The sequence below is a fragment of the Chanos chanos genome, chromosome 6 (genome assembly GCF_902362185.1).
Source record: "Chanos chanos chromosome 6, fChaCha1.1, whole genome shotgun sequence".
Taxonomy (NCBI): Eukaryota; Metazoa; Chordata; class Actinopteri; order Gonorynchiformes; family Chanidae; genus Chanos; species Chanos chanos.
Genome location: NC_044500.1, coordinates 9,794,625 through 9,821,651, shown reverse-complemented (window position 1 = coordinate 9,821,651; position 27,027 = coordinate 9,794,625). Strand labels below are relative to the sequence as shown.

At 45.7% G+C, this 27,027-nt stretch overlaps 1 protein-coding gene across 4 annotated transcripts; it reads right to left on the bottom strand.

The window, feature by feature from the left end:
• Positions 1 to 648: 648 nt before the first annotated feature.
• On the bottom strand, positions 649 to 25,980 carry agfg1a (ArfGAP with FG repeats 1a). 4 transcript variants are annotated; one of them, XM_030777625.1, is made up of 14 exons: positions 25,617 to 25,980; positions 16,399 to 16,492; positions 10,597 to 10,712; positions 10,309 to 10,471; positions 9,808 to 9,967; positions 8,599 to 8,730; positions 6,097 to 6,168; positions 5,120 to 5,332; positions 4,547 to 4,724; positions 4,102 to 4,169; positions 3,726 to 3,824; positions 1,877 to 2,026; positions 1,561 to 1,649; positions 649 to 1,328 (listed from the first exon to the last, which is right to left on the bottom strand). In XM_030777625.1, the coding sequence occupies exons 1-14, from the start codon at positions 25,781 to 25,783 to the stop codon at positions 1,269 to 1,271; spliced, it is 1,761 nt and encodes a 586-aa protein (XP_030633485.1). In that variant the 5' UTR covers positions 25,784 to 25,980; the 3' UTR covers positions 649 to 1,268. The 4 variants fall into 4 exon arrangements, with proteins under 4 accessions (XP_030633485.1, XP_030633486.1, XP_030633487.1 ...); XM_030777626.1 differs by lacking the exon at positions 6,097 to 6,168 and having other exon boundaries at positions 1,561 to 1,655; positions 8,599 to 8,733; positions 10,300 to 10,471; XM_030777627.1 differs by lacking the exon at positions 6,097 to 6,168 and having other exon boundaries at positions 1,561 to 1,655.
• Between the last annotated feature and the right edge of the window lie 1,047 nt (positions 25,981 to 27,027).

Here is a 27,027-nt window from a genome sequence, read left to right as displayed (position 1 = left end):
TATGACCCTGAAGACAGTACAGACTGACTGGTGATGTCAATGAAGCCTTCCTGGACATTATAAATCATCTCATCATATTCTGCCTTTGAATAAACCTCTGCTCAATAAACACACGATAAAATAAAATCATTGCTACAGTAGTTTTCCATAGCAGCAGTAACCCAAACTGTGATCTGGGCCTTTTCTGAATTATGACAGCACAGTATTACGAGCCGTACTGATGGAGCCACCAGCTATGCATTTATCACCACTCACATTTAGGCTCAGATGGAGACAGGGCGAATATGCGCTAGCACTGAAAACGCACATCTCTGCCCCCTGCTGGCCAGATTTTTGCTTATTTTTTAACCCAGAAAGAAATTCCACAAAACACTTGTCAAAATACTGAATTACCATCAAAGTAAATTTCATAAGAACACACACGGAGAAAGATGTTTTTCTCATTTTTTGTTAAAATTCATTTAATATATATATTGTATATATATTTATATACACATTAACTTATATTTCTGTAACACCCAACATAAGTGGTCTTGAGTCTCGGTTTTGAAAATTAGGCAGATGACGTCCAAACAAGCCTTAACCGATGTGCTAACGAAAAAAAAAAAAAAAACGAGTCACTCTGTCCGTCCCTTAGCCCAGCCCCCCCCCCAAAAAAAAACGGCCAGCAGCCCACAGGTGCTCCTTTGTGACGGATGCTGAAATGTCCGGGGGGGGGGGGGGGGGTTGGGAACACGAGGGCTGACTTGGCTCTTCATGTAAGCAGGAAATTCCCTCTGGTAACGGCGCCGACTTAAAACGTGTGTGTTAAAGATACAAATACTGATATGCACAAAGAGCTAAATTTTTGCCTCTTTCCTAAGAAAAAGAAAAAAAAAATTATGTACAGGATTGCAGCATAAATGAGTGGGACGTTTTTCAAATAACTTATTATCAGCCATTTTGAACATAAGATTTCCCGGGCCAGGCCAGTTTCACAGGTTAAACACGAGAGAAAGGAGAGAAACTTCCTCTCTCTCTCTCTCTCTGCACCCCAATACCTTGTTTTGTTTACAGTTGCCATGGATATTGTCACAGATGCCATCTCCGCTGTCGTTTGGATCGAGTCTTTTGCTTTGTTCTTAAAATTCAATAAAAACGTTAGAAACATGTTTGTTTTCTCCTTTTCTTTTTTTTTTTTTAAAGCTACTTGTGAAACAAAACAGTGCAAGAGGTGCGAACACGCCGCAGATCCAGCCCAGTAGGTGGCGCTGTTGGGACAGGGCATGCTATAAGAACGGATTTGTAGAGGAGTTTCCCGATGGGAACTGTCCGGCAGGGGCTCCGGCCTGGAACAGACGCACAGACAGTCAGTGAGGGCAGTTCACTATGGAATAGACACACAGACAGACAATGAGGGCAGTTCACTATGGACTACGAAGGCAGGAGATAAACTAAACACTCTCAAAAATGACTAATGAAACCACAAACCATTATAATCATTACAGTAGCTAAATTCATGTGTGAGTTGGTTGTTTTGTGGGTTGTCTACACGAATGGAATAAACCCCATAGAACTTACAAGGAAAGGGTTACTTGAGACTCCGGGTCCAGCCATGGTCTGTCCAAACGGAGTGAGCACAGGCTTAGCTTGACCGAAAGCTGCAAAACCTGCACCTAGACAAAAAGAGAGAGGGAGAGAGGAAAGGAGGTGGAGAGACAGAGAAAGTGAGACAGAGAGGAATGGAGGTGGAGAAAGAGAGAAAGACTGAGATTAGCAGAGCTGTTTACCTTTATCCTTTCATTCTCCATCTCGCCACACAAATAGTCTCATTCACACACACACACACACACACACACTTTCTCTCTTTCACTTTTAATTCTAAACACATGCTCACCGTTGGGTTGCTGTGGGTAGGCCTGCGGCTGTGGGAAGGCCTGACCGGGGAAAGGTTGCTGGAAGGTTCCGCTGAAGCTGGTTGGGAGGTTGTAGGCAGGAGCATTCCCAAACCCAGCCGGCATGCTCATCGACCCTGTGCCGAAGGAGGCTGAAACACGACATGGAGACAGAAGCATGTTATACGCACACCTCAGTAACAAGACACATCTCCATGGCTACACACACACCTCCACAGTCTAGGAGCATAAAGGCTGAACTAGAAAACACTAGACGTTACAAAATATTTAGAGGAGATAATTTGGGTGAACAGAAATGTAACATGACTGTGGATTTACGGGAAGCGCTTTGAAAGTCACCAAATTTATGACCATGCTGTTCCTTCTCTTTATTCTCCCAGTCTGTGTTCTAGAACAGCACTGTTCTCTTTATTCTCCCAGTCTGTGTTCTAGAACAGCACTGTTCTCTTTATTCTCCCAGTCTGTGTTCTATTCTCTCTGACAGACAGACAGACAAGCACACACACACTGAGTAAAGGAGAACAAAAAAAGGAAACTCAACAACAGAAGATCACAAACTGAAAGACTGGTGAAAACACAACAAAACACACACTCTATACTGTCCCCACACAACTCACACTCACTAAGGGTTCAGTGTTCTAAAGCACCACAAACGACACAAGAGTTTCACGGCTGTGTAACCTATATTATGTTGAGCGCTATCTAGAGCAGACAGGGCACTGACACTAATAGCAGGAGAGGAGCAAACCGATGGAACATAGAATAGTGTGCTTCGTTTTAAACTGACCACCTTATTAGTCTTCTAATTCTGCCATTTTTTTCCTTTTCGCCCAAGATGAAAAGGAGCTTTCCTTAAGCTTGGGATAAAGGCAGCAGTAACTGTCTAACAGTGACAGCTCCAGCTAAAGCGGGTGGATGACTCGACCCTTGAACTTGAATCCTCCCTGTCATTGTCTCTGGTCTGGTTTCAAAAATTATTACACATTTGAGATGAAGCAAAAGGGAGAAGACCTGTTTACAGGAACACGGGGTTCAGAGGTCAAAGGTCTGAGCACGCAACACATGCATTCTGGGAAATGTAGTGCAGAGCAGCTGTGAGTGCACTGCCAGGTTAAGGCCACAGGGGGATGGGGAGAGGAGGAACATACCAAAATGGGTCGCAGGGTAAACCTGGCCCTGTAGGGCTCCTATCAGGCCTGTCCAGCGTGCCGAGAACACAACCAGACAGAGCCGTCAGTCTCTAACACTCTACAGCACTTCTACACTTCTCACACCAAAAACGACGCAACCATACAGTCATCCCTCACACACACACACACACAGTCTAAGTATTTCACATCTACAGTCACACACAAACAAGGCAACTACACAGCCATCAAATACACGTACGTACACATTGTTACACTGCCATAGTCACATACAGTCACCACTAACACACACACACACACTCACACTCACACTCTTACACTGCCACAGTCACACACACACACACACACACACACACACAGATCTCTGAGTACGGCACACCACACTGTCACATTAACATTGCTCTGTGTCTCCATCTTCAGGAAAAGCTGACCCACTTAAAACTCAGCACAATGCCTCTCAGTGCACTGAATAAATGATAACACTGGGGGACAGAACTGATGCTCTTTCTTCCATAATTAGCCTTTTTTTCCCCCCTTTACACTACGGGCTATGGGCCGCGTGGGCTGTTGGGGTTTTGGCTGCGTGGAGACGTTCAGAGAGGAGCTGTTCGCAAAAAGTCGTTTTCTCATTCGCTCTACTTCTAGCCTGGATGCCGTGTAAAGCCCTGAGCCCCGCCCACACCTGCTGATGCCACGGCTGCTGCTCTCCCATTGGTCTGGAAGGGGTTGGTGGCGGCGGCAGTCGGTGGTACTGCAGCTACAAACGGATTTGTTGAGGTGCCTGGTGGGAAACAAAATGATAAGGAAGGATGACAAAAAAGTCAGATGGATGCATAGCGTCCGAGAAGAGTAGGTTTACCGCATAAAAGCATTTACGGGTTGATGAATGACTAAACGAGATATGAAATTCCATGCGCAGTGGAAATATGGCGAGACTGCATTCGGAGCCATTCAGGGTGAGGGCAGAGATGAATCATGGAAAGGTTTAGCGTGCAGAGCGTTAATGAGACATCACCGATGGGCTGTGTGTGTGTGTGTGTGTGTGTGTGTGTCATTACCTGCAAAGTCCTGAAGGCCTTGCTGCGGCTGGGAGGCGGTCACGCCCGTTCCAGTCCCGAACACGCTCCTGAAAGCCGAGCACAGAGAGAGACGCCGCGTGTTTGTGTGTGGCATGACAACGGCTGCCGTCACTAGCGTGAGGCACCTCACAAAACACAACAGTCTGCACCACATTCTAAAGTGATAAACATCAGGCCATTTTCAAAACAACGACTGATTAAGTGATAATTAACACACCAGCAGAGACGAGTAGCCCTAATTTGGTTGTTGAGAGAGAGAGGGAGAGAGAGAAAGAGAGACAGAGAGAGAAAAACAGACAGCTGAAGAAGAGGAAAAACAGACAGACATGAGAAGGTCAGAGCTGGACCGACGGAGAGAGAGAGAGAGATGGAGAGAAGAGGAAAGAGAGCGACACACAGAGGGGGAGATGGAGGCAGGGCTCACCCTTGTGTGGTGCTGCTGCTGTTGTAAACGCTGGTGGGCGGAGCGGAGGAGCTGAAGACGTTGTCCAGCGCGGCCAGGGCGGCGTAGCGATCTCCCCCTGACACTGCCACCTGAGCCGGGGGAGGGCCCGCTCCTGCTGACGGAGGAGCGGAGCTTGCTCCGCTGGAACCACCGCCGCCTTAAAAATGACGCCCGAAAAAAAAAAAAGAGCAAGAGTGTAAACAGGCGGGAATAAAACGAACTGAAACGCATGTGAATAAACGCGGACGTCTGAACAGCTGGTTTTCATGATTAAATCTCCCCGAGTCTTCATGTATTCATGTTGTGTTGCTGAATTGCGGTGAACCGTTTCCTAAGTTCTGTTCTAAAGCCACATTACTCATGCAAAGAAAACGGTGGAGCTGGCTGCGCGAGCATCAAAGGAAATCTGAAAGCGTCAAGTGTCTCAGGCAGGGAGGTCTAGAACGTTCCAAACACGCGGCGCTCCCTCTCCCCGGCGCGGTCCCTGGCCTGATTTCTGCCGCAGGGCCCGCGGGGAGGAGTCGTCGTTGCCCGGTGAGACGGGATTCTTACCTTGTTCGGGTTTGCCTGAGCTGAAGATGTTGTCCAGGTCGGCCAGGGCGGCGTAGCGGTCGGCGGGGATGCTGCCTCCCTTGGCGGAGCCCTTGGCCTGCCCTCCCGTCAAGTCGCTCGGGCAAGAGCCGAAGGAGCCGAAGTCGGCGCTACACGACTTGGGGAAGTTGTCGAAATTTGCGAAATTGGCGTTCGCCAATCCCGTGGAGCCACCTAAGAATGAAAAGATGAATGGAAGAATCAGCACAGGTGTGTTAATACGTGTGTGTGTGTGTCCCTCAGACGAGACACAGAGCGGGAAAGGCTCTAAATATAGAGCCCTTGGATCTGTAGCAGGCAGGTTTGAAGCAGCTGCTTGACGCAATGTTTCAGAGACAAAAGTGGAGCAGCAGCGTTTCTGTGCCGTGAGCTAAGACAGTCCTTGGACGTTCAACCCCACGGTATCAGCTAAAGCGGAGTGCTGAGCCCCACCGTGCCTGTACGAAGAGTCCATGTATACTATTATAATTCAAAACGATGAGTTTGCAACAGCTGACACAACCAGGTGCACTGCACCGGTTGGGCAAACTCAAGGACGTCATCTCGCGTCGGATGGCGACATTCACATTTGTTCTCTATTAATATTTTGCAAACGTAGTCCTACAGATGGGGTTGGAGATAGTATATCTGCAGTGTGCCATATCTGTGATACTCTGATAAGGTTAAAGCCGAACCCACGGAGCGGAGCTCCTCGATTGGAAAGGTCGAAGCTCGTTTATTGGAAAGCTGATAGAGACATTCCTGAGAGAGCGGAAGACTGATTCACCCTCGCTGTGGACTCTGGCTCCTTAACGCGGCCCAGTGGGTGGGTTTCACAGATGACAGACACTTCCTCTGACCAGCTTGCACAGACAGAACTCTCACTCACTCACTCACATACACACTCACTCACTCACTCACTCACACATACACACATACACACACACACGTAGACTTACTGTGTGCAGGGAGGAACGGCGGAGCAGAGGTGAACTCACCCATACTGTGGCTGGATGAGAGAGCAGAGAACGCTGGTAGCCAGACAAGCACGGACACGCAATGAGTGAACGACAGGGTGCAAAGACAGACAGACAGACAGGGAAAGAAAGAAAGAAAGGAAGGAAGGAAGGAAAGAAAGACAAAAAAAAGAAAGAGGTGTAAAAGTAAAGTTATCAAAAAATAAGATAATTACAAAAGGGCAAAATGCTGTAAATAAATGCAGACGTACACAAATCAAAACATCTCAAGCCAGGCAGTGCAGTGTAGAATGCAAGCGACAGATAAATCAAATCAAGCATCCAACCAATCAGAGAGAATGCAAAAAATGGTTAGACCCGCCCAGTGTAACAGGCTGGTGAGAGCAACACTTTGAGAAGTGCGCTGTGCTGTCAATCACTCTGTTCTGAATAGATTAGTGGTCATAGTGGTGAAAAACAGAACGATATGAGATGAAAAGACAGAGAGAGACTGAAATGGGGGTTTGGGGGGGGGGGTTGCGGCGGATGCTGAACATAGCTACAGTAATGTACCACATGTGGAAGCCAAACCAGGCATCTGCCTTGAACCAGGCTTTTGCCAGAAAATGTCCATACAAGCACAGACAACCACACAATCACATACAACAGAGCCGCCACATCACAAACGGGCACAAGATGTGTGAAATGTCTGTTTTAATATATTCGCTCTGAGCTGTGAAAGCATCAGTGGTCTCAGTGTGTGTGTGTGTGTGCGTACACACTTGTGTTGGTAAACGGTGAAATCTGGACAATAAACCGTGACAGCTGTTCAATAGAATATGAGATGAAAAATAAAGGGTGTCAAAGTGAGACATGTTTACCAGTGTCCTTTATCTGTGTGAGTACATGCAGTGTTGTTTATCTGTGTGAGTGCATGCAGTGTCCTTTATCTGTGCGAGTGCATGCAGTGAGACATGTTTACCAGTGCCCTTTATCTGTGTGAGTGCATGCAGTGAGACATGTTTACCAGTGCCCTTTATCTGTGCGAGTGCATGCAGTGAGACATGTTTAACAGTGTTGTTTATCTGTGTGAGTGCATGCAGTGTTGTTTATCTGTGTGAGTGCATGCATGCAGTGTCGTTTATCTGTGCGAGTGCATGCAGTGTTGTTTATCTGCGTGAGTGCATGCAGTGTCGTTTATCTGCGCGAGTGCATGCAGTGTCATTTATCTGTGCGAGTGCATGCAGTGTCGTTTATCTGTGCGAGTGCATGCATGCAGTGTTGTTTGTCTGTGCGAGTGCATGCAGTGTCATTTATCTGTGCGAGTGCATGCATGCAGTGTCGTTTATCTGTGCGAGTGCATGCATGCAGTGTCGTTTATCTGTGCGAGTGCATGCATGCAGTGTCGTTTATCTGTGCGAGTGCATGCATGCAGTGTCGTTTATCTATGTGAGTACATGCAGTGTCATTTATCTGTGCGAGTGCATGCATGCAGTGTCGTTTATCTGTGCGAGTGCATGCAGTGTTGTTTATCTGTGCGAGTGCATGCATGCAGTGTTGTTTGTCTGTGCGAGTGCATGCATGCAGTGTCGTTTGTCTGTGCGAGTGCATGCATGCAGTGTCGTTTGTCTGCGCGAGTGCATGCAGTGAGACATGTTTACCAGTGTCGTTTATCTGTGTGAGTGCATGCAGTGTCGTTTATCTGTGTGAGTGCATGCAGTGTCGTTTATCTGTGTGAGTGCATGCAGTGTCGTTTATCTGTGTGAGTGCATGCAGTGTCGTTTATCTGTGTGAGTGCATGCAGTGTCGTTTATCTGTGTGAGTGCATGCAGTGTCGTTTATCTGTGTGAGTGTATGCAGTGTCGTTTATCTGTGTGAGTGCATGCAGTATTGTTTATCTGTGTGAGTGCATGCAGTATTGTTTATCTGTGTGAGTGCATGCAGTGTTCTGCAACTTGAGCAACATGCTCCAACTGCCCCTAATTAGTGTGTGTGTGTGTGTGTGTGTGTGTGTGTGCGAGAGGAGCATGCCCTAAATGACTAATTAGTGAATGTGTGTGTGGTGTGTGGGTTTGAGAGAGAGAGAGAGAGGCAGATGACTCTGAATGTGTGTGTGTGTATATGTATGTGTGTTTATATGTGTGTGTATGTATGCGTGTGTGTATGTGTATATGTGTGCGTACGTGTCCGTGTGTGTGTGTGTGTGCGTATGTGTCCGTGTGTGTGTGTGTGCGTGTGCGCGCGTGCATGTGTACATACATCTGTGTGTGTGCGTGTGTGTGAGTGCGTGTGTGTGTGTATATGTGTGTGTGCATATGCAGGTATGTTTGTGTGTGTATATAGGCATGTGTGTGTATCTGTATATATGTGTGTGTGTATATGTGTGTGTGTATGTAGGTATGTTTGTGTGTGTATATAGGCGTGTGTGTGTATGTGTATATGTATATGTGTGTGTGTGTATGTGTGTATATATGTGTGCGTGTGTGTGTGTAGGACATGCTGTACCTGCCGGGGCGGGCGGGAAAGGGGCCTGAGGGGCAGATGGGAATGGAGCTGGAGCAGTGGCGGCGGCAGCAGCGGCAGAATTCCCAAACGCCTCAAAGTTGGCAAAGTCTGCACCTGCGTTAGCATTCTGCGCTGCTGGGGTCCAGGATGAGGGAACAAACACACACACACACACACACACACACACAAACACAAACAAGAGTGGTATGAGGAATGACAGATGAGTCTAAAACACTGGGATACACAGCATGTAAATGACATGATACACATACATACACACACACACACACACACACAGTGTGATCCATGCAAAGGACGGCGTGTCACAGGCTGAGAAGTGAGGGATGTGTGGTGAATGGAGTGATGTGGAAATAAAGGATAAAAACACAATGGTACTCTGCACGAAGACAAAGACAATGAAAATCACGGAATGAGCTGGGCCGATACCTTTGAAGAGAGAGAGAAAGCTCTGGGGCCGACACCACCTGACTAGTTCACTGAGGACAATGGACACACACACACACACACACACACACACACAAATACACACACACACACACACACACACACGCACGCACGCACGCAGACACACACACACAAATACACACGCGCGCACACACACACACACACAAGCACGGTGTCCTCACCCATAACACTCCTCACTAATATCAAATATCAATAATGTGAGTGTCACTGAACCAGAGACGACTCATTGACTCTATGTGCATTGAAACTCCATCGATTCCTATCACTCAAGTCTCCTCTCTCTCTGAATGAGGACAGTTTGAAATGAGCACCAGTCAAATAACCTCTTTAAATCCTTTAAAATCCTTTTTACAAACTAAATCTACAAAACAGACACGGCACGTTTGTTAGGCGTGTAATGGTGTCGTCTGTTTTGTGTGTGTGTGTGTGTGTTTCCCCATTGGTCATGGGGAATTTGAGGCATTTAAAGGCACAGAGAGAGGGTATTGGACCTCAGGGGACACTAAAAAGCATTAACAGCCTCATATGATGGGTGTTTTAGTCACCATGGCAACTTGATTATAACTCAAATCACAGAGAGTGCCGTGTCTTCTCAACATACGACTACAATGAAGTACGTACTGCTTTTATTACACACGTGTATGTGTGTTAGAGGAATGTGTGTGTGTGTGTGTGTGTGTGTGTGTGTGTGTGTGTGTGAGTCCGTGCGTTTTTGTAGGCTACCTGGATGGCTGTTGAAATGTGCAAAGTTTGCAAAGTTGGCGGAGCCAGCGGACTGAGAGGGCGGGCCAGCGAAGATGTCTCCGCCCAGGTCACTGAGAAGGTCAAACTTTTTCTCCTGAAACTGCTGTTGGCTCATCTGAGCACGTGACACTACGGGAGACTGCAAGGGACAGAATACAAACAGACACAAACACACACAAACAAGATACTTCACCACGGCTGCTAACCAACTCTCATACACCATGCAGGAATCAAAGATGAAGGTGCAGGAGACTTCATGTGGAAAAACAAAGCTAACTGTGAGTATCTTTGCAGCGATAATTTATGTATGAAACGTTTCAAATTTAATGGCGACGGAAAAGAAGCTCAATGCCAGGCATAAAGAGAGAAAACTCACGTGAGAAACAAAGATACTCTTGTGTTTCATGCAAATATATCAGAGACAGAATGCAACGCACAGACATACACATTATTTGTAAGGGAATTTGTCACCTGTGTTACCTGGCTGGGGGTGGCTTTGTTGAGATGTAGAGTGGGTGCGGAGTCCCCCAGTAATGTTTTGAGCGGTCGTACCTCGGGGGTGCTACTGGTGCTGCTGGCAGACGAACCAGAGATGGAGGCATGGACAGATGCTACCACCTTCGCCTGGTCTGGAGGAACATACCTAAGAGAGAGAGAGCGAAAGAGGGAGAGAGAGAGAGAGAGGTAATGGGTCTATTTCTCTCACATATGGTGCAGTAACAGTGTTCACTAGTGGATTTCCGCGTTAAGGGGCTTCGTCTCTCGTACCATCTCTTTTTCTCGTATTTTTCTTGAAGGAACTCTTTGACTTTCTGCGGTTCTCTGAAGTCTGGGACGGCCGAGGTTCTGTCGTCATACAGGCCCAGCCATATCTGTTTGCATACCTGTGTGACAAAGCAGTCCAAACAGATGAGAAAAAAAAAAAACAACCAACCCCAGCCCATTCATCAGCACAGAGGGGATTATAAAACAATACATATGTCTTTCTCAACATGACATCGGCACTCTGTTTGCTTTATGCGCACAAACAGTGTTTTACAACCCAAGATTATAATCTGGGAATGCCAGACATTCAGACTATGTGCACTGGGGAGAGGGACCAGAGCACCCACCACAGAGCACATCTGAGAGAGAGAGAGAGAGAGAGAGAATGAATGAGAGAGAGATATAGAGATAGAGAGAGAGAGAGAGAGAAAGAGAGAGAGAGAGAGTAGCGTGCGAATAAACCAGGAAAGCTTTGGTTGGCTGACTCCTCTGACATGAGAAATGGCTACTAGACAGAGAGAAATGACTAAATTCAATTTAGCTGCCTTTGTTCAAAAACGCAGAGATCTAAGTGAAGAGGGAAAAAAGAGAGCAGACAATACAGCAAGATGGAAAGAATGGGGGTGGGGAGAGAGAGGGCGAGAGAGAGAGAGAATGAAAAACAACTTTTGCACTTGGAGGCTCACTGAGCAGTAAAATTTAGCACATTCTAGAGCATTCTGCTACTTCAAAAAAACAACCAACTACTACAAATCAAAACAGAAAATAAAAGGAAAGAAAGAAAGTTCAACAGCTTACTACTAAGGGCAGAGAGAGAGAAAGTATGTGAATTTTTGCATAACCAAACCGCAATACGTCATCCCAAACAACACATCAGGTGAAAAACAACAACAGAAAACATCCCTCAGAGGCAATGCTCCAGTCAGACGCCACACTAAGGCTAACTTTACTCACCACTGAGTGCTGAACGTAAGAAGGAAAATGAATTTTCCTCTCATCAAACCAGGGCACCAAATGTTTACAGTCAGCTTCAGCGTAGAGCCACATGCATCAACTCTGACTCCAACACCACCCAGTATCTTCCACTGTACACGACTGACTCCAACACCGTCCAGTATCTTCCACTGTACACGACTGACTCCAACACCATCCAGTATCTTCCACTGTACACGACTGACTCCAACACCGTCCAGTATCTTCCACTGTACACGACTGACTCCAACACCACCCAGTATCTTCCACTGTACACGACTGACTACAACACCATTCAGTATCTTCCACTGTACACGACTGACTACAACACCATCCAGTATCTTCCACTGTACACGACTGACTCCAACACCATCCAGTATCTTCCACTGTACACAGCTGACTCCAACACCATCCAGTATCTTCCACTGTACACGACTGACTACAACACCATTCAGTATCTTCCACTGTACACAACTGACTCCAACACCATCCAGTATCTTCCACTGTACACGACTGACTCCAACACTATCCAGTATCTTCCACTGTACACGACTGACTCCAACACTATCCAGTATCTTCCACTGTACACGACTGACTCCAACACCACCCAGTATCTTCCACTGTACACGACTGACTCCAACACTATCCAGTATCTTCCACTGTACACGACTGACTCCAACACCACCCAGTATCTTCCACTGTACACGACTGACTCCAACACCACCCAGTATCTTCCACTGTACACGACTGACTCCAACACCACCCAGTATCTTCCACTGTACACGACTGACTCCAACACTATCCAGTATCTTCCACTGTACACGACTGACTCCAACACCATCCAGTATCTTCCACTGTACACGACTGACTCCAACACCACCCAGTATCTTCCACTGTACACGACTGACTACAACACTATCCAGTATCTTCCACTGTACACGACTGACTCCAACACCACCCAGTATCTTCCACTGTACACGACTGACTCCAACACCATCCAGTATCTTCCACTGTACACGACTGACTCCAACACCACCCAGTATCTTCCACTGTACACGACTGACTACAACACTATCCAGTATCTTCCACTGTACACGACTGACTCCAACACCATTCAGTATCTTCCACTGTACACGACTGACTTTAATGATGAGGCTGTTCTGTACACAGTCACAAACTGGAATAGCTTACTGGTTAACCGTGGCTCCCCAACCTCTATGGAGCCCTAAACTCCTCTTTCAATTTTATTTCAAACCTCTTGTGTGTGTGTGTGTGTGTGTGTGTCACTTTAAATAAAAGCCTGTGCTAAATGAAATCATTTTAAATAAAAGCCTGTGCTAAATGAAATCACTTTAAATAAAAGCCTGTGCTAAATGAAATCACTTTAAATAAAAGCCTGTGCTAAATGAAATCATTTTAAATAAAAGCCTGTGCTAAATGAAATCATTTTAAATAAAAGCCTGTGCTAAATGAAATCATTTTAAATAAAAGCCTGTGCTAAATGAAGAAATGCAAACGGGAGAAAAAAAAAAAAAAAAAAGGACTCAAAATCAGAACGAGAAAGACCAACAACAAACTTTGAACAAAACTCAAGAGCTGTTCTGAGACACGATTTATATTTTTCACAGAACATTCCAGAAGGTAAAGCAGAGATTCGTAGCTGCTCTAAACCAGTAAAAATGGAGACAACGACAAACCATGATCCTATAACCATGACAACTCCTCACCCTGGCTATCTCCCACATCTCTCTCTCTCACTATTCTTCACTCTAATTCTCACTCGACTTCTTACTTTCTCTCGCTCCCTCTCCCTCTCTGGGGAGAGACAGGAGCTAACTTGGCTAGGGCTCCTGTAAATACTTCTTCTCTTTACCGTTGTGAGAAGGCGAGATGAGCTCTCCACCACTGTCTACACAGACGATACTTTACAAACAGAGACACAACGACCTGTATCAGTACACACGCAACGCTTTACCTCGCTACAAACACACACACACAGACAACACAACGCTTTACCTCGCTACAAACACACACACAGACAACACAACGCTTTACCTCGCTACAAACACACACACACAGACAACACAACGCTTTACCTCGCTACAAACACACACACACAGACAACACAACGCTTTACCTCGCTACAAACACACACACACAGACAACACAACGCTTTACCTCGCTACAAACATACGCACAGACACAACACAATGCTTTACCTCGCTACAAACACACACACACAGACAACACAATGCTTTACCTCGCTACAAACACACACACACACAGACAACACAATGCTTTACCTTGCTACAAACACACACACACAGACAACACAACGCTTTACCTCGCTACAAACACACACACAGACAACACAATGCTTTACCTCGCTACAAACACACACACACAGACAACACAACGCCTTACCTCGCTACAAACACACACACAGAGAGGCAACGTTTTACCTCACAACATTCATTGTGCTATCTCGACACACAAACACAACCCTCCCTCACTACACACAGTGTGCTCTGGTAAAACACACACACAAGTCTACTTCCCTACTAACACTTAAGCTGCGAAGGCAAACACACAATGCTGAGAAACACGCAAACACAACACACCAGCTCATTACACACATATAACATTCTCATTACGTACACCCTAGACACAGACACTGCTCTACTTCACTGTACACAAGGTTCACTGTACACTGTACACAACTCAGAACACACACACACAAAATGCAAAGACACAAACGCACAAAGCATCCATTCATATTTAGCTTTCATAGTCAACAGCCTCATTTGTGCTCCTGCATTTTCACAAACATGACGTTTAGACTTAATAAACAAAAAAACAACGTGTAAACAAACAAACGCACGGGCACGCCACAGAGACGCAGGCCTGCGTACAGACAGGCTCTTTAATTAGCTCAGAGCTGACGGGTTTGTTAGTACACAGACAATGCTGTCATAGGTTAGAGTCTGTGTGTGGTAAAAAGGGGGGGGGGGGGGCAGGGGTCGGGGGGACCACCACACTGAAGCTGCCCACAGTCAAAAACACTAGCTCCATTTAAGGCAGAATCCCTCTCTCTCTCTCACTCACACACACACACACACACACACACACTCACAAGCCTTTCTCTAGAAACAGTTGTACCAAGTAATTAGAGAGTGTAACAGCACAGTGAGCTCTATAGAGAGGACAGGGTGTCCAACAGCACCCCAGCCTGTGTGGAGCAGTGTTATAGACAGTGCAGTAAAGAGAGAAAAAACGGTTAGGGAAACACACTCAGACTTCACTGCATGGTCTCTGTCGAGTGGACAAACTGCTGTTTAAACACTAACATCCAGCACCAAAGAGACAGGGGACTCATCTGCTTTGTGCTTCGCATTCCAGTAAATCAAGTTTTAAAGCCCATAGCAATGACTTAAAAGGCAGGTTTTTTTCCCAACTGCTGTGGTCTGTGTGTATGTGTGTGTGTGTGTGCTCGTTGAAAATCAGTCAGAGAGCCCTTTGCTTTTCAGTGTTTATGTGGTGACTGCAGAGAAGATCTAGGCTAGTGCACTTTTAAAAGGAAAGCAGAGAATCGACAACAGGGCAAAGTTCACCCAGGCTGACACACAGTGTGGATGTGAATATGGCATTACGTCTGTTAAAGCTCTTTGTCTTAATATCAGCAGTATTCACAGTGCTGTGATCAGGGGTGGGGCACAGAGACACGCAGATTGGACACAAAAAGGATGAGTCCTCATCCTCTTTCATCCCTCTTATCCACCTGTATGGATCTCACTGTCAATATCTCTGCGCTGAAGACAACAGATTATGCAAAGGAAATGCCCCACACACAAACACAGAGACATTTAAAGGACGCGCAAGTTCTTTCGTAATTCCGATTCCCTGAATCATAAACAGTTTTTCTGTGTGCGTGAGTTGAGCAACCACAAGCTAAATAAATAGTCATACTAGAAATATGAGACATAAGAAGAGAGAGAGAGAGAGCGAGAGAGAGAGCGAGAGAGAGAGAGAGAGAGAGAGAGAGAGAAAGAAAATGGAGAGAGAGAAAGAGAAACAGAATAAAAAGAAAAAGTGAGACAGAGTGAGAAAGTGATAGAGAGAGAGAGAGAGAGAGAGAGAGAGAGAGAGGGTGAAAGTGAGAGAGAGAGAGAGAGATAGAGAGAGGGTGAAAGTGAGAGTGAGAGTCTGTGTCTCTACATGTAATCTGTGTAATTTCACGGAAATTCCAAGTAACGGGATTGGGGGGAGAGTCCCCGGAATGCCTGGAGAGTGAAAAGGTAGAGATAAAGGAGTGAGAGAGAGAGAGAGAGAGAGAGAGAGAGAGAAGGAGAGAGAGAGAAAAATCTCCATACCCCTCTGGTTATACTGCTGTTCAGCCGCAAAACTCAAGTTTTATTTCTGACACTTGTTCATACCAAGTTGGCTTTCGCTCCCCCTCTCTATCGTACTAAGACTGGCGTAAGCTCCAAACGGAACTCTTCAGAACGATCAATACGACTGTCATCGAATCAAAGTGCAAAGTAAAAACGAAACAAAAACGCCAAAATATTTCTGCTAGACTATGGGCCTATGGGCCGATCAAATGAGCCGAACGGCTGTCTTAATAGCAACCATTCCCAAGACCAGCTTCCCCATTCTGCACTTATCAGTCTAACCTTTGAGACTATTTGCAGTGGTTTAGTGAGAGAGTGGAGGTGAAGGGGAAATTTCTCTCTCTCTCCCGGCCTCGCGGAGGTGACGTCAGTCAGACGACCTGGCCAGGCGGGCAGAGCTCTGAGTAAACAAAGGTCAACGTCGGTGACCTTCATACCCTACCTCGTTCCCGTGTTTCTGTAGAAACTCAATTTCCTGCTGCGTGAACGTCGTCATGGAAATGGACTTCACTCTGTGGGGAGGGTTCAGGCCTCGTCTGTGGATGGAGATGGAGGGAGGGAGGAGAGAGAGAGATGGAGGGAGGGAGAGAGAGAGAAACAGGGAGTTAATTCAATTTGTGAATGCCACCCATCAAAGGCTTGAGAAAGTCTTCCCTGGATTCTCCTGACCAGAACACTCCATTAGAAACATGTTGAGTTATGGGCTTTTTCTTCCTAAAGTAATCTGGGACAAGGACAACGCAGTCTGACTTTGAAACTCCTGAGAGAGGATCTGAGAGTGTGAGACAGAGAGAGAGAGGGAGAGAGAGAGCGAGCGAGAGAAAGAGAGACAGACTGAGACATTAAACTGGTTATGCACGTAAACGGTCTGACTTTTAAACTGTGATGAATGTTTTTGCATATCAATCTGCGCACATGCATGTGTGTGTGTGTGTGTGTGTGTGTATGTTGTATGTCAGACCAGTGGTCCCAGTGTGACTGAGAGGACCATCAAGAGGGCAGTTTCCTGTCTTTCCTCCATTTCCTCCCTGCCAACTCTCCTGAGATACAGATGCACGTGTGTGTGTGTGTGTGTGTGTGTGTGTGTGCGCACACGCACGTTGTCAGAGAGCGAAGTATGGATCCTCTGTTTACCGGTATAGCTCTTTTCATCTTTCCCGTACTCCTTTGATCTTTCTCCTCCCTCCCTCCTTCATATCAGTTTAGTCCCATCCAGTACTCTGCCTCTCCTTCCAGCACTTGACCGATGCCCTCTTTAAAGAAACGCTGACCCCTAACCCGTGACCTCTGCGAATATAACCAAACTGCACAGAGGAGACAGGATTCGCAGCTTGGCAACGTGCCTTGCTTCTGAGGAAAGGTTGTAACTTAATCTGACACACGAGCCCAAACTCATCTTAATAACCACATTCACTGGCCCGTACGGACACACAAACGTCTCTGTTGCAGAAACGCTGTCAGTTTGCCGACGGAAATTCAAGTAGGGCGGGTAAAACTTTCCCGACTGAAGCTGCAGCGGGTTTAGCGGCGACGCGCTTGCGTTGGTTTTACGAGCGCGTATAGAGATGCATTGGCTCTGTGCTGAGGGTTTGTTCACCCAGTCTCGGTCTCCTTGGGGGAGAGACAGTTGGAAAAAGGGGGTCTGGAGGAATGGAGCGGAGAGGCCTGTGAAAGACTAGACCAGGCTGTTAAATTATTCACGCTGACTGCTTAAGGCCACTGCTATCTGGGCTGGGGAACAGAGCAACTGCCCTGGAGGCCTTGACTACCATACTTCTTCTCTCCTGGCCCATAACGGTGACGCTCGACTTCACCACACGTGTCTGGCCTCGCTGCGCCCCGGTCCTCCGTCCAGTAATCTCGTAAACCTACGGCAGAGACTGTGTCAACACAACAGACTAGGGCCAGACCCTCACGAATGAGCAGGGCCTTCAAACTAAGTGGAGCGGAGGCATTCCAACAGGTACGTTAGTCTATACGCTGACCTTCATTCACGAAGACCAAAAGTCACCCCAGCAGCTGTGGTATGGATTGGAGTAAATGATGCGAATTCAGCTGGTTCTGACCGGCCCACGGGGTAGAGCGTCAGCCAGAGAGTTAACCCAGATACGGGCACAGTCACCTTTAGTGCAAATGCAGGACACTGCCTGTGGCTGCCAAAGCTCGCACATTGGAGACAATCATTCAAAGCAATTATTTATAACTTTACGTCCCGACATACATACTGAAATTCAGCACACAGATGAAATCGTACTATCTGTGCACAGAGCATATTTCTCTGTGTGTGTGTGTGTGTGTGTGTGCGCGTGTGTGCGTGTGTGTGGGTGGGGGGGTGGGTGTGAAAGATCAGCCCAGGTTGTTAAGAGACCCAAACAGTGCCAGCACTGCAGCATCACTTGAGAGAATGCAGACAGTATACGTGTATGTGTGTGTGTGTGTGTGTGTGTGTACATGTGTGTGTGTGGGAACCCTCTAGGCTTAGTTAAGTCAGGACATGGCTGGGTTGTGCAGCAGTCTCTCTTGTCAATAACACTTCAAAGGAAAACAAATATGCACCAAGGGGAACAGGGATCATGTGACAGGAGAAAAACACGGCGGTCCTGTGCTAGCCAGCGCGCAAACACACAGCGAAACGGAAAATGACACAATGCAGCTCTTCTGACACACTCCAGAGAGAGAGAGAGAGAGAGAGAGAGAGAGAGAGAGAGAGAGAGAGGGAGGAAAAAAAAAAGAACATAACCTCTTATGTTACACACAGACAGCAGATCAACAGCGTACGGTATCGAACGGTTTCGGCGAAAGCCAACCAAACAGCGTTCTGTGTGTGTGTGTGTGTGCCCGTCTCTCTCTCTATGTCTCTTTGATGCAGTCTGGGGCAGCAGAAGACTGATGAGGAGATTAAAGTTTGTGAAACACCCAGTAGGTGTGAAATGTCACTTTTGCATGGTGGTGCTATGGCCTTGTGGAACAACGATTCAGTATTTCCCCTTTGTTCAACTACGTGCACGAATTATTTGCGTCCAAATGTGCGTTCGTTTTGCCAGTTCAAAGCAGCGGCATCGTGGGTAGGAAGGAACTGAAACCGTGTGCCTCATATGCTTCTGAAAATATTCAATACACAAAAAAAAAGGCTGAAAATATGGTGCAGTGACAAGCTCTCTGCTTTAATGCGAAAGCGGAGAAGCTGCACTCTGACTGCACGCCGCTGCAGGACTTGTGCCCGCGGCGTCAAAAACTGCTCATTTTAATTTGCACGTAGCAACGCAACAGCAGACGCGCTCCCCATCCTCGGCCGGGCTCTTTTTTTTAGCACAGGTGCGTCAGGTACGGCCCTGCAGACCGAGGTGAAAACCACAAAAAAAAAAAAAAAAAAAAAAAAAAAACCCAAAACACAAACCAAAAGAAAAACCGTTCCAAAACCGTTGGATTCTATTTTTCAAAACGTGTCTCAGACAGCATGTGTTTCTTAAACAGTCTTCCAGGTAAGAGCTTGTCTGCAGTCAAAATAAGCACATCAGAAGATGTTTCTTCTTGGGTTTTTTTTTTGTTTTTTTATAAAGGAAAATTGTTCAGCTTTTTGATGAAGACGAAATCGCTAAAGACAATCGAACACCACGCAGGATGGACTCATTGTTATTCAGTCAGTCAGTGCTGACAAATCAAGCCTACGCAATCATGTGGCCTGTCTACCAAGTCTGCAAAACGCCCTTATTGCAAAAAAAAAAAAAAAGGAAGAAAAGTTAAAAAAAAAAAAAAAAAAAAAAAAAAAAAAAAAAAAAAAAGAATTACCATGTATTCTGATGAAGTCCAACACTCAGGCCCTTTTTGTTTTACTGGATTCCAGGTTATTCGTCACAGCATACTTCAACGGTGAGGTCTGAGATATCAGTCAGCCGGCATGTCCGGGTCAGACACGTATTCATTAAAAACTTCACTTGCTAACGTTCAGATGTATGGGGAAATTTGAATACTCTTACTAAGCTATTTTTGGGGAACCATCATTTTTTTAGATGAAGACTTGAGACTGAGATTAAAAGATTTGAGATTAAGAAAGTACTATGGTAATGCCACCAAAAAACGTCGGGGCCGGTAGGTCGGTTCCCCGATCCTCCAAGAGAAAGAGTCTGACGCACGTCTATCTGGAGCAGCTTTTTTTTTTTTTTACATGCGTGTGCAACAAATCTCTCGTTTCCCAATTACAGATGGATTTTAGTGACACATCGGTACAATATCTGATATAAAAGAATTCAGAGAGCAGAAACGTGTTTGGTTTCAGACGGCAGATCTGAGTGAGCTGGCTGCTATGTCGGACCCTCTGGGGAGAGTGGAACCCACCCACACATGGAATGTGTTTATACAGTGGTCTCTCGCTCCACCTTTCAGCCAACAGAGATGGGCCTGTGTGGAAGGAAGTGGACGGGCTGACGGATGGGGGTGAAGATAGGCTGACTTCGCATTGACCTTCTGCCCCCTTCACACCTACTGCCGAGTATCCATTCAACGCCCCAAACGACATGTAGCAGCACAAAACCACTTCCTCCTAATGAAGAAGATCTATATTTAATCTGACTGCAGGACGACAGAAACACTGGTACAACACTGCAGCTACACATTGTCCTGAAAGCAGGGCAGAGTAGTTCTAGAGAAGATTTAACCCTAAATATGACTCTTCTGACTTGTAGGACGTCTCAGTGCTTGCGACGTTTCAGGGCTAGACCATGGAAATAACAGTAGATAGAAAGGTCTCTTCACAGGGTGTGATTAACTGACATGTTTATGGTCTCCTTGGTAAACTGGGTTGGAAGTATGAAGGTAACAAGGAGCTCAGATCTGTGGTCTTGAAAACCAAGTGTCAGCCTCTAAGGTGTAGTGATAAGTTCTCCCTCAGGACTCAAGACAAGCCCATCACTCTTCCCACTGATTCACCTCGTGTAAAACCTCATTAACCACAGACAACTCTGCTCCAGACACTGGGGTGAATAGGGTGTCCTTAGCTTCCTGTCATGCTGTTTCCACTTCCTGTTGTACATGCTGACCACATGCTGAGGCAGCAAAGCGTCTTTTCTTCCACTTCCTGATGACGCTTCTCGCTCTAAGCCTCTTAGAGCCCAGAGAACACTTCATTCAATCATTCATTCATTCACACACACACACACACACACACACACACACACACACACACACACACACACACAGATGGAACATGATGCATTCTCAGTGGACAATAAGGCTCACACGGAAAGTTCTGGTCACAAAAATGTGGATTAAGTTCATATGAGGTCACCGAAACTGTGACACAGCACTTGCTTGATATTATTTATACTCAATGATAGTGGTATTGCTACATAGTACTTACAAAAATGTAAAACCACAGAAGATAAACCAGAGTTACTGAGACCCACTGGGGCCTCTGCTGTGTGTGTGTGTGTCTGACACAGATTTGGATAGAAACCGCAACATAATCCCGTTAGCAGACCAATACTTATAAATTCAACAGCATCAGAGTATTCCATAGACAAACAGAGTGAGACAATATCTCCAATCAATCAGAAAAAAGCCCCAAGATTTGATTAACCGCATCAGGGCCAAATCAACCACGAATCTAAATCGGGTAAATTCACAGGGAGGGGTTACCCTACCTTTCGAGATCAGTAACAGGCCTAAATTAGACAAGACCATTCCTCAAAGGGGCACTATCGCCCAATCAGAGCATCTACACTCTATCGCATGTTCTCTCATTACACTATTGTGAAAAACACTGGATTAGAAGGACAGGGTTTGTGGGTATGCAGTGGGCGGGTCTTGGGGCCTTTGACTGCTCATCCATTGGCCCAGAGTCTGAGCTCAGATAGACGGTCTCAAAGGCGGTGTGAGGAAGAGCAGGAGCCGGGGCTTAGAAAAGAACTCAATTAACTCCAACAGCAGAGTTTAGTGGTGCTGGACCACTGGGAAATTTACACTCTACATACAGCTTCATCAGAGCAGAGGACTCGAAAACGACACGCGCTCAGAGAGATCTCCTACACAACTAAAACAAACCAAAAAAAAAAATCATTAATTCTCTCTGACACACACACACACACACACACACACACAAATACTGTTTGGACAATGGAACGGTATTTTCGCTACCCATGTAGCATTGCATTTTCATTCGTCTTGTAACATGTCTGACTGTGGCATTTGAGGGCTTAACAGTAAACTGATGTGTCTGGAGATGAAGTTCACTGACGTCCTATTGCTAGGCCCATTCCCATACCTCTGTTATCTATCAGTGCCGCCCAACTAACCGACTGACTCAACTCATCAATGAGGTTTAATGATTATCAGATGCGTAGACTGCTCTGTGTGTTAGTGATGTATTTAACTTTGAATATTTGCACTTGCTCCACTGTTGGCCCCAGGCGCAGAGCTGGGAATCTCGTCACGGGCCAGTCCTATCTCAAAAAAAGATTACAGCTATGATACCATATGGCCTATAAAAGAGTGTCCCTGATTGCCAGTCCCCCCCCGAAAAAGATCGTCACTCTGTATGACAGACACATGGAGAAAATTAAGAACCAATCCAGTCTCTACACCCTGGAGTGAAACTCATTCAAATAAGACACATACCGGTCTGACTCATTAACAATGAACCCGAGTGAACCCACCCCACACACTCTCTTTCTCTCTGCCTGTGGGCTCCAGGAGGAGAAAAAAATTACAAGCCACAATCTCTCTCTCTCTCTTTCTGTTTAGTGGTTATTAACCATTTCTGCTAACATACTGCAACAGGAGAACCTATGCGACAGAGAGAGAGAGAGAGAGAGAGAGAGAGAGCGACAGAGAGAGAGATGAAGGAGAAGAGGAGGCACAGCGGATGGCGTCGGTGACAAAGCCATCTGGACAGTAGCAGGAGAACGTCTAACCGGATTATATTACCGGCATCGACATTTATCAAATCGTTTATTTACACGTTGGCGCACGACGACTCTTGCCTCTTTTAAAGCGGCTACACAGTGCAGTGAAGTAGTGAAGTTCCTCGTTCACTTTTTAAGGAACTATTTGTCTAACAGTTCCATTACAGAGCTCTCTATCTAATCTAAACCAATTATAAAACTAGCCAGTGAAACCTATTACAGTCTTCAACATACATTCCAGTGAACACGTCACGCAACCAAAGGGTGGGATGATACAGCAGGAAAATGTTGCCAAATAAACACTGTTGACCTTAAGTGCACTGGCATTTAATGAAGCCATCAGACTGTCCATCTCAAACTGAAGTGAACGCCAAGAACCCCCCCCCCCCAAAAAAGCGACAATAACTAACTACGCTTGACTGAAAACCTTCTTCGAATGATCCAGTTTCAATGGCAAACAAATCAATATCAAAAGGGTAGAAGTGTGTGACAGAGCCCTGCGCTATGTCATTCTTACCCTGGGCGGGGGCGGGGAGGAGGGGGGGGGGGGGTTCAAATATAAGAGAATGGAAAGCACTGATAAGAAAATCCACACCCAAAAAAAAACCTACACCGCGTGTATTCGGCCCAATGCATTTACACTCGACAAACCCCAGTATTCATCAAACAGACAGATAGTTGTTTGTTCTTTGTTTCCCTATTCAGCTTTGCTCTGTGTGCCTGTGCAGGTAGAGTTAGGAATTCTTTGACACTCTTAAGCAAACGTGCTGCACCCGCTCTGTATACAGGTCAGCTTCACAGAGTACTGATCTAAATGACACAGGGCTCTGTGAAACAGAGGGGAGAGTTTCCGGAGAAAAGGGTGTTTAATTGTTAAGCAATTCGAGGATACCATCCGTACTCAGGGGTCCTTCTCAGAAGTGATACTGAAGCAAGTATAACTGACAGCTAGGAACATGGTTTGTGTCATTCAAACTAGTGGCTGTCAAACTTAATCTGTGAACAAGAACAACAACAACACAATGAACTCACTATTTAACATCACTACAGATGCCATGACTCCACCTCAGACTTCTCAAGCTTTCATAAGAGGAGAAATCAGAATGACATTCTAGTCCCTTACAGCTGCGGGGAATGGTGTATTATAGATTAATATCCATGACATTCAGAGGCTGACTTACTTACTCACACATTACTGTAAAGTATCCAGAACAATAGGAGGATTCGGGTAAGATTTTATAGCCCAAAATGGACGTATAGTATTTTGACTGGAAATAATGACAATGAAATCTCTCCCCCCCCCCCCCCCCCTGAAATGGACAGATAAACTACCACCAGTTAAAAGCAATAGTTTCTCTTATAATGCAAGATAGGTGGGAGGTTTCCACAATCAGCAAATGGTCTAGACATAATGCAGCTTGGATGTAGGCCATAACCTCACAGGAAGACAATGAGCATCCATAAATGAAAAGATACAAAGCCAAATGTTGGTCTGGACTAACATTCCCCCCAAAAACAGTTATCTTTTAGAGGCAGTCTCCTCAAATATTTTGGAATAAGCCTTGCTTTCTGAATTAAAAACGCATTATTTGGGGAGGGAAAAAAAAATATCCAACACTAATCCTAAATCCTTCGCAACACAGATGCTTGGTTACACAACAGTGTCAGTGCATCGTTCATGCAACGCAATGTTATCAATGTTAAACGTGAAATCATTTGCTGTAGGGCATATATTTCAAATGAAAAAGAAGTGGCGCCAACAATCAAAAGATTACGATGTCAAGTCTAATTATATTCAGCACTGCAATAGCTGTGTTTATATTTGCCAAGCAGAGAGCCCATTATAATAACAAATAGAGCCCCCCCCCCCATAACAACTCACAACGGATTGCTGGCTTAGCAACAGTTAACGGTGGTTAACTTTGGTAAGTACAGGGCAGGCTGACCCTACTAGGTCTAACAAGATATAGAAGTAGATAAACAACTTGCTGTTAAGTAAATTACTAATGTTGTGCGAAGTTACCGGCAACTGTCTAGGCAAGTTATCGTTTGGTTTTAATGTCAGATGAGCATCTCCTAATCACATGGTTGCCTAGGGTCGTTATTAGGGTGGATGAATTCACCTGGTCGTCAAGTTGAACACTGATAGTGGATTCTGGCTGACTCACACCTAATGTTAACTCATTCAGGCCTCTGTAAATCCTAGCTGACGCTAGTTTGTCATTGAGTGCTAGCTCTAACTATCTTAACAGTCTAGAAATTCACTTCTGAAGGCCTATCATATAGCTACCTTACCAAGAAAGTCAACTGGCTGTCCAGCTACATCAGCTAACAAGTGGGAGTTAAGAGGACCAAGCTAAGCCAAGCTAAGAGGACGTTAAGTTAGATTACAAGTAAAGTTGCATGACTCAAACACTGGCTCCGTGGCTAACGTTTCATGAGCTCACCACGTTCCTATATTTCATCAACTAGCCAGCTAACGGTAGTTAGCTGATGTAGCTTCGCTTGGCTAGCTCTCTAACTTCCAATGCTAGCCATTCTAGCTAACCAACGGGCATGCCAACACCCCCAACCCCCACCCTAGCACAAAAAATTTCAGACAATAACGGTCACGTTAATATACTTAACAACTATGTTTTAAGTAGTGTCATTTATGTGGCATCGAAACAAACGCGTCCTTTTCGACTTGGTAAGAACAGATAAATTTAAAAAGGTCATACGCATGAAACAACAGGCTAAATATGGTTAGGGGTGTACTTACAGGATGCCTGAACAGGAGGTACAGACGAAAGAGCCCACCGTCATGTTGGCATAGGTCGGGCCGCGCTGATCACAGTCAAAGCACTTTCTGTTAGGGGCCAAACTCGTCATTTCTCTAAGCATCTTCAGGTGTTTCTCCTCCTGCTTTTTCTTTGCACTCGCCGCCATGGCTGAGGCTTCGTTAGAGAGTTGTTGGTGAAAAGAAACACAAACCCGATAAAAGATTTTGGACCGGCAAGAAATGTAGGTAACGGAACCCTCAGTCAACGTCGCGGCTCTCCTGGGTCAGTGGAGACTGAGAGAAACGTGGGGCAGCAGAATGAAGAGAGAACCGGAATTCACAATGCTTCGCGTTTCCACGAACTGGAGTGTGTGAAGGCTCTGTAGTCAAGAAGGAGGGTCGCTCTCACACACCGCCCGCTAGTGGTTTCCATAAGCGCCACCCTGCATCTCCGAAAACTCTAGTTCAATTCTCAGCTTGAGTGACCTATTTCAGTGAATTCCGTTAACCGAGGATGAAACTCGAGAGGACAATTTTCAATTCCGTTATGTGCGTTGATTCATTGTGAGACTACTTAGAACGATGCGTGTTTCTAAGGCTAAACTGCAGAACAATGCCTACTATATCTATTTCTGCCTTTTTAAAAATTAATGATTTGAATGAATTAATCATCCCAGACATATCCCTTTTTTGATTAAAAGAACAATACAGCCCCAATGCTACCAGTCTGACAAACTGGGTGTAAGCCTGCTCTGACAGACAGCCATGACTGGGGTATTTAAAACAGAGGAGAACCAATTATCAAACTACCAAAAGGTGTACAGTACGGAACTGTCACTTTTGTTCCAGCATAAAATGAAATGAGTAATACTGGCCTACAGGATATAAAGTGGATAAGACTTTGAAAGAGATAGTAGCTGTTGACTTCAGATTGTCATCAGATGCCACATTAGAGGAGTGAGTCTGTGCTACGTCCAAAGTAATCAGTGCCTGTCCAGATCGTTTTGAATCAAATCTGTGTATCTAATGTAAACTTTCACTATAATATAAAAACCATCTGCCTAGGCTTTGGTCCCTTTGAATGGAGCCTCTGTGTGTGACTCAGTGTAGGGGCATGTGAGTGGCTCTAGTTGTCTTTTGCCTTCGCTCCGTCTTCTTAATGCTGAACATTTCACTCCCTGAAAACAAAATGACTTCTTTCATGAAGAATGGATGAGTGGGGCACGATGCCTAGGGCTCTCAGTGAAATCCTGAGGGGAGTGCCAGAGCTGGTGAGGAGAGTGTGAGCTGCATAATCCCGTCTCTTTACGAAGGCTCCGAATACTTCTGAATAACCACAACGTTACAACGTAATCTGAGCTAGTCTTCATTTACTGATTTTCTATACCTCGATGAATGGGGGGGGAGGGGG

Coding starts and splice junctions, on each gene's coding strand:
- agfg1a (XM_030777625.1), bottom strand. CDS start 25,783: ATGGCGGCGAGTGCAAAGAAAAAGCAGGAGGAGAAACACCTGAAGATG. Junction 10,472..10,596: donor AAATACGAGAAAAAGAGATG/GTACGAGAGACG, acceptor TCTCTCTCTTAG/GTATGTTCCTCCAGACCAGG. Junction 3,825..4,101: donor AGGCCTTCAGGACTTTGCAG/GTAATGACACAC, acceptor GTTTCCCACCAG/GCACCTCAACAAATCCGTTT.